This window comes from Psammomys obesus, unplaced genomic scaffold, assembly GCF_907164565.1.
Source record: "Psammomys obesus unplaced genomic scaffold, mPsaObe1.curated_primary_1811, whole genome shotgun sequence".
Taxonomy (NCBI): Eukaryota; Metazoa; Chordata; class Mammalia; order Rodentia; family Muridae; genus Psammomys; species Psammomys obesus.
In genome coordinates, this window is record NW_026596120.1 from 6,342,864 (window position 1) to 6,350,688 (window position 7,825).

The window sequence follows — 7,825 nt, forward strand, 5'->3', positions numbered from 1 at the left end:
ACACACACACACACACACACACACACACACACACACCTGCCACAGCCTTGTCTTTAAAAGATGAATTTTAGGGGCTGGAGAGAGGGTTCTGTGGTTAAGAGCACTGTCTGCTTTTCTAGAGGTCCTGAGTTCAGTTCTCAGCAACCACATGGTGGTTCATGACCATCTACACTGGGATTTGATGCCCTCTTCTGGCATGCAAATAGAGCACTCATATACATAAAATAAATAAATCTTAAATGAATTTTTATGTCTTACTCATTTTATATTAAAATTAGTACAATTAAACTGAATGTGGTACTTATGCAAACAATCCTAGCACTTAAGAGAGAAAAATAGGAGGTTTACTCCAAGTTTGAGACCAGCCAGAGCTACAAAATGAATTCCAGACAGCCCAGAAGTAAGAAATTGAAGCTCTGTCTCAAACAATGAAGTTTAATGCTCTCTTCTACAAATGTATTTTCCACTATAACTTTTAAAAATTACCAAACACAAATATGCTAGTTCTAAAATCCTTTTATTGTGATGAGACTGTGATACTCAGAATTGTTTGTAGCTTACTGACATTTCAGATGTGTGTATGTGCTAAATGTTTATATGTCTTCCTTTCCCACTGCTAAGTCGTATTGAATCGGCTTTTCATATATTTAAAAATACTGATACACATTTTACTCAGCAAACATTCCCTGGGTCTCACCATGTAGGCTTTGGATAATATAATAGTCTACTAAATGAGCAGGGCGCCCGCCCTCATAGAATTTACATTTAGCTGCAGAGACAGACCACAGTCTGATAATCACATTAATGAATTTAATATAACACGCAAGGTATGCTGTGAAAAGAGAAAGCAGCTGAGTAGTAAGTAGAAGCCTTCGGCCTGGCGTAGGCAGAGGAATTATTTTCCTTGAGGAAGGACATCTGAGAAGAGATCTGAAGAGGAAATTACCAGATAAAACTCTTGGGCAGGAGAAACAGCCTGTAGAGAGGCCCTGAGACAAGAGGACAATGTTTCTAAAGAACTGTGAAAAAGTTCGTGAAGCAGTAAAGAGGTGGCCTGATATATATGAAGGAATTTAGTGCCAAGGTTGATGACCTGAGTTTGAGCTTGATGACTTGAGTTTGATCCCCCATGACTCACATGGTGGAAGGGACACTTCCTTTAACATGTATGCTGTGGCGCGTGTATTTACCCCTGCCCCCAAACACACACACTAATAAAATAACACCCTTTCCCCATTTAAAGGCAATGAAATTGGATCCACAAGGGATATTGGCAGTGGTTCAGCAAGACCTAGGCAACTAAGCACACATTCTGTACCTGATTGATGCTCGCGGTATGATGGCTAGTGCTTCATTATTCATTCATTAATTCATCTGTTTATGTATGTATTTTTTGTGGAGCTGGGTATTCAATCCACAGTCTCCCACATGCTAACTAAGTAGTTTGCTGCTGAGATTCATGTCTAGGGCTTATTTTGGATATTGTAAACTTTGAATCATGAGAATGTATTTAAGATTCGTAATGCTTGTTATGTATGTGTTATCTTTGATGAACTTTAATTTTGATGAACTTTAATTTTTTTTACTGGCACTATTAGAATTTTACTTAGTGCCAGTAAAAGAAGCTACAGATTATGGTTGAAATGATATATTGCCTGTTTTTCCTGTATTGGTTAGTATATCATCTTGGCTGTTATGTTGGAGCCTCTAAATTGTGATTGGAATGTAAAAGGGCTTGCATGTTGAGACCATCTGTGGGAGCTACATTGTCTAAAAGTTGACAAGGGACCATGGCAGATGGTGAGGTCAAAAGATTGACTTTTTGAGCTTGACATAATGTGCTCATGAAGCTGGAAGAAGAAATCCGACTTATGTTTTTAACTAACAGAAGACTTGGAAACAGGAAGGAGTGTGCAGTTGTTGAGTTTGGATAAACATCACACATCGGTACACATGGCTGATTTATATCTGAGACTCATCAGCATTGCCAAAGACAGCAACTTCTGAAAACATTTAGTGTCACTTTACCTTCTTGACATTTTGGAAAGTTTTTAAAGTCACATATATTGGGAATTTGCAGGTAATTTTTACATTAGTCAATAAAAAATTTTTTTTTAAAAGTTTAGGATACTTAACTTTTGTAATTGTATTGAAACATTTTTCCTTCTATTTTAAAATTGGAACCTGTGTTGTAGTTTTTATTTCTCCTTTACACAAATTGTTCATTACTCATTTGGGGAGGAGAAAACTTAACTTTCCGTGGGCAGTCAGAACTGATTTTCCTCCCTGACATTGATCGATTATCCTGTGTTAGGCAGTGTTTCAGTAATGTCATATGTGTCATCTTATTTAACAAAGTATAAATGCCCTTAATACTCGGCAGAAAACAGAAATGGAAGCACAGAAATATCACGGTAATGTTCGGTAAACATTTAGGCACCTTTGGCTTTATTGTAAACATTTATCATCTAGGCAACAGATGTGCCAAACTCTGCTAAGAAGATACAAAGAGAATACTAGACAGAATTGCACTTGGCTCTGTCAGGTTCATTGAGGTGGCCAAACAATATTTATATTGGTAGCCTCTTACTGTAGTGTTCTGAAATAGTTAGATTCTGTTAACTTCCTAATATATTAACTGTCTCTCTCTCCATGTGATACTGGGGATTTAACCCAGGATCCTGGTAAGCACTGTGGATATTGAACTTCATCTCCAACCTTTTGTTAGTTTCTTTTTATTTGCTTGAATACCACAGTTCCATTCAGTAGCCTAGTTTTGAGGAAATATGACACCGTATTAAATACTGAGTACAGAAATGAAGCAGATGCATAGAGAGAAGCAGCTGTAGCCATTACACCCATGCTGTGGGCTCAGTGAGGTGGAGAAAAAGGGAGCCGTGTAGCCAAATCTGCCAGCTCCCTTCATTAGTATTTGCTTATGTCTTGTTGGCTAGTGTTAAGTCATATGTGAGGCAGAAGACCATCTGTGAGAACGGAGAAGGGAGCATTTTAGTGAACACATTGCCACCTTCAACTTTTTAAGGAAGAGAAAAATAATAGGGAAAAATATCTGCCCTGGATCTATACATAGAAAGCTCATAAAACTTAATGAATTCAAATCATGTTTTCTATGGAAAAGACTTTTAATATTTTCTGTCATAATTTTAATTTAGTAGGTCATAAAGTAATCTAATTTTTATTTTCTATTGTGTATGTTTATGATGGTATTTACCTTTTAAATATTTAAAGTATTTTTATTTAGTCTGAGAATTTCATACATGTATACAATGTATTTTTTAGCATTCAGGTGTCCTTTTGTATTTATAAATTTCTCATATCCCATTGAGTCCGATTCATGTGTAGCTGGCTGTGTGTGCATGGGTGTGGGAAAACTGAAACTAATTTTTATTATTAGTGTATATGATGTGTATGGTCGCACATGGCACAGCGGTCATAGGAAGGTACAACTTTGTGGAGTCAATCTCCTTCTGTCGTTACTCTGGTTCCGGGGTCGTCCAACAAGTACATATACCCTCTCAGCCATCTCTCTGGTACAGGGTCTCATGTAGCTCAGGCTACTCTGGAACTTGCTGTCATCCAAGGCTGGCCTTTAATTATTGATCTTTCTACTTTTACGTTCTCGTGTGTGTGTGTGTGTGTGTTGAGTGCCTTTCTTTTAATCCTAGTGCTTTGAAATTTTAATATACTTTTGTTTCAAGACAATCCAACCATCCATCCATCCATCCGTCCGTCCGTCTGTTCGTCGGCAGAATTTCACTGTGTAGTTTAGGCTGGCCTGGGTCTCACTCTATTAGTTACACTAGTATCACACTTGTAATCTCACTTGCCTCAGCTCCTAAGTGGTGCTATTATAGGCACGAGCTACTGTAGCTGTCAGAGTAATTTTAAAAGAAGATTAGTATGAGACGCTCTCAAAAAATCAAATACAAAAAAAAAAAAAAAAGAGAGAAACATTACAGAAGTAGGGCAAAGAAACTCCTGAATGCCTTTTCCCAGATTCACCAATTATAAATACTTTTATAAGGCTTTATTAATTTCATTTCTTTTGTATATTTCTTAAAAGTTACTTCTCATCATGCCCCTCGCCTGCTAACTATTTTAGTGTTTTGTTTTTCTAAGATAAGGGATATTTCAGCTGGGGGTGGTGGTGCATGCCTGTGATCCCAGCACTCAGGGAGGAGAGGCAGGCAGGTCTCTGTGAGTTCAAGGCCAGCCTGGCCTGCAGAGCAAGTCCAGGACAGCCAAGGCTACATAGAGAAAACACACACACACACACACACACACACACACACACACACACGCCACAGGATATTTCACATATAGAAAAATTCTATAGCTTATAGACTAATCTCCAGAAATAACAATGAAATTTGGACCTGGTTGCTGTACCTAGCATTTAGAAGGTTGGGGCAAGAAAACAACCAGGAGTTTGAGTCCTCTTGGTCTACATACTTAGTTCTAGAGTTGGCAGGTTTGGTAGCAAGGTCTTATCTGAGAGAGAGAGAGAGAGAGAGAGAGAGAGAGAGAGAGAGAAGGAAAGAAGGAAAGGAAAGAAAGGAAGGGGGGGGAGGGAGGGAAGAAAGGAAAGAAAGAAAGAAAAAAGGAAAGAAAAAAGAACAAAAGAGAAAATACAGTACACATACATTGTCTGGGTAACTTTTACAGTTACCCCAATATTGACCTTTATAGGAATGTTTTTCTGATCTGTTATTTATTTTGAGACTATACACTGAATTGGGATTTTTTTTCATTTTCTTTTCTTTTGTTGTTGTTTTTGTTTTCTTTTGAGATGGGGTTTCTCTGTCCTTGGTCATCCTGAAACTGGTTCTATAGACAAGGCTGGCTTTGAACTCACAGAGATCTGCCTGCTTCTGCCTCCCAAATGCTGGGATTAAGGGCGTGCGCCACCACCACCTGGCTCTCTCCTCTCTTTTTATATTAGTTTTCTCCTCTCCTCATATTAGTTTTTCATAATATGGATGGTCTTAGCTTCCTTTGCTTTTTTTTTTTTTTTTTGACACTGATGATGTTGAGTTTAGGCCGTTATTTTGAAGAACATCTCTCACTATGTATTTCTTAATTTTTTTTTTTTTTTTTTTGTGGTTAAGTTTTGCATGTTGGACAGTAGTATCTCAGAAATGATGCACTTGGGACACATGATGACTTGGGTAATTATCGTTGGCCATTTGGTAACTTTCATCCCTAAAGTAGTAGTGGAAAGTTTTTTTACTGGAAAATTTGAATTAAATATTCTGTAAGTAGATATTTCAATATTATAGTAATAATATCTTGCTACACATTTCTAGTGTTAACTTTTGTTGATGAATCTTCCCTCACTGGCATATTATGATGGTTGTATGGCAAAGGTTTCACCAGGTGTAGAATTCTTTGTATTTACTAGTTGACATTCTATTGATGCTTTCCATTTTATTTCCCTCTGTTATCTCTTAATTGTTTTCATGAATACGTTTATAATCTTATTACTATAATTAGGGTATTTTGGTCTTCAGTTGCTTCAGTGTGCAGCTGTAAGCTCCTTAAGTTGGCGCTAGTGTACGTTTGACATGGGTCTGTCAGTGTTTGAACATTTTGTCCTTTGGAACAATAAAATATGCTAGGTTTAGCTTGTACCTTTCCTGCCTTAGCTTGGAATCAGCCTTTTCTCCAGGAAGCCCTGGTGTTTCTTTCAGTGCATTATCTAAAGCAACGTTATATAACTCTGCTATACCCCTTGAGAGCAGAGCTGACTTGTGAAATTGTTAGCTGCTTTGAACCCCAGTTTTTATCTGGAATGGAGGTACATATTTTTGTAGTGCTGTTCTAAGGATTAATTTAGACAGTCCACTTGCAAGTACATGTCTCAGTAAATGTGACATAAATATTGCCTATTATTACATTACTATTCCCTCTTTTTCCCTTTAACAGGATATTTTAAAGAACTGTTGAAGACGAAGTTTTTTATTTTTGTATGTTTTTAAATGGCTTTACAGAATATTAAATAATAGAGTTTGACATGACGGCAAAAAGTGTAAGTATTTGTAATTTTCCAAAAATAACTTTTTAACGTGAGCCTATGATGTTTGCTATAAAGATTTCTTCACTCCTCTGGTTAACAAAGTTCAAAACGTTACCTGGATTTATAATTGTTTTTGATTGTGTAGTGTATGAGATAAACTTAATACTATTGAATACAGTATTTTCATGGCCATTATGAGATTCTTATACATTGGTGCCAAGCTGTTCTTTTTCAACAGCTGCAAATTGCTATCTCTAGAAATTTTCCCACTTGGCTCCTTTTCTGGGGATTGTTACAAATTTGTTTTGGTTGCTATTGAGGTACTTGGCCTTACTGAATACATCTCTGCTTTATTTGGCTTAATTTTTTTCTTGGTGTTTGCTCAGGAAATTATGTGTGCTCTGATGTTATTTGGAAGCAGGTTGCCACATTCTGTGAGGTTTTCCCTGAATGAAAGTGTTAGGTCTGTGAGACCCCAGGTCTTACACTGAAGACTATCTAAACTTTAAGTGTGTTGGAAAACTTACGTAACTTCCTCCCCCTTTTTCAATTGTCATTTTTTTCTGTCTCTGTTGTAAAGATGAAGGGATATCTTGGGAATTTACAGGTAGGACTTTAGTAGCCCCCAGGAAGCTCAGGCCCCACAACCTGGCGTCTGTCAGGAACTGGAACAGAATTTGTTTTCATGGCTCACTTCTTTCTGGATGTTCCTCATCCGCTTCATTTCTTCCTCTTCCCTACTGAAGATATCTTAGGGCCATAGCCAGTTTTTCTCTGTCTCTTACCTGAATGGTAAGGGGCTAGTCTATTCAGAGAGAGAGATATGCAGGAGGGGAAGGAAGCAGTGGGACATTCTTTTGTGTCACCTCTAATTGCAGACTTTGAGAAAGCATTTCCTGTATGAGGACAGAGAACATTTCTGTTTGTGCTCGTGTACAGTTTCCTTTGTCTTTTAGATTATACTTATGAAAATCCTATTAAAAATGTTAAAGAGCAAAATAAAAAAAAAAGTTAAAGAGCTAGTTATGGAAGTGTATGGCTATAATCCCAACTACTCAGGGGACTGAGGCTGGAGGATGAGTTTGAGGCTAGATTAGGCAATATAGCAAGACCCTGTCTCCAAACAAACAAAATAGCCAGTCATCACAGCAAAGCACAATTTAAGGCAAAGATTAAATGTATTGATTCATGTAACTGAAAAGTCTAGAGTCTGGCTTTAAATACCTCTAGGTTTAGAGGATTAAAGGACAGTACTTTATACTGAATGCCACCTCCCATCTTTTAGCTGTATACATGGTAGCATAATGGCTTACTTGGGTCCTGTAGTGTCCCTTTATAAGAAAATAAGGAACTTCCAGCTTTTGCTAATCAATTTCAACTTCCACAGAGGCAGTTTTGATTACTCTGCTAAACCCACAGATCTAGACAGTGTGTGGAAGGAAATGGGATGCCAAAAGTGTGAGGCCTAGAAGAGTTCTATTAATGTTTCTTACCAGAATTACACAGGTTATGGGATGGACCCTTTTGCAAAGGGGATGAGATAAGGTACTGACATATTTTCTCTGCATCTCATCAAATAATGCTTATTATCCAATGATAATATACCAGTTTCCTAATATTAGTCATTATGTTTTTCAACTTCTTAAATGTTTTTCTTTATTCCTTTACAATAGTTAAACTTTTATTTATTTGTGTAAGGGTATATCTGTGTTATTTGTTTGTATGGGTAGATCTGTGTTAAGTGTAGTGTGTGTGTGTGTGTGTGTGTGTGTGTGTGTGTGTGTGTGT

General features: G+C 37.3%; 1 protein-coding gene across 8 annotated transcripts in view; it reads left to right on the top strand.

Annotated features, from left to right (window-relative positions):
* The window catches only part of Tfdp2 (transcription factor Dp-2), a 127,245-nt gene that overhangs the window by 19,988 nt on the left and 99,432 nt on the right, over positions 1-7,825 (top strand). For 5 of the 8 annotated variants that reach the window (XM_055629590.1, XM_055629589.1, XM_055629591.1 and 2 more), the window contains exon 3: positions 5,947-6,049. The exons of the other annotated variants lie outside the window; for them this stretch is intronic. In XM_055629590.1, coding sequence (XP_055485565.1) covers positions 6,035-6,049 — 15 coding nt within the window. In that variant the 5' untranslated portion in view covers positions 5,947-6,034. The remainder of the gene's footprint in view (positions 1-5,946; positions 6,050-7,825) is intronic. 8 annotated transcript variants of the gene reach the window in all.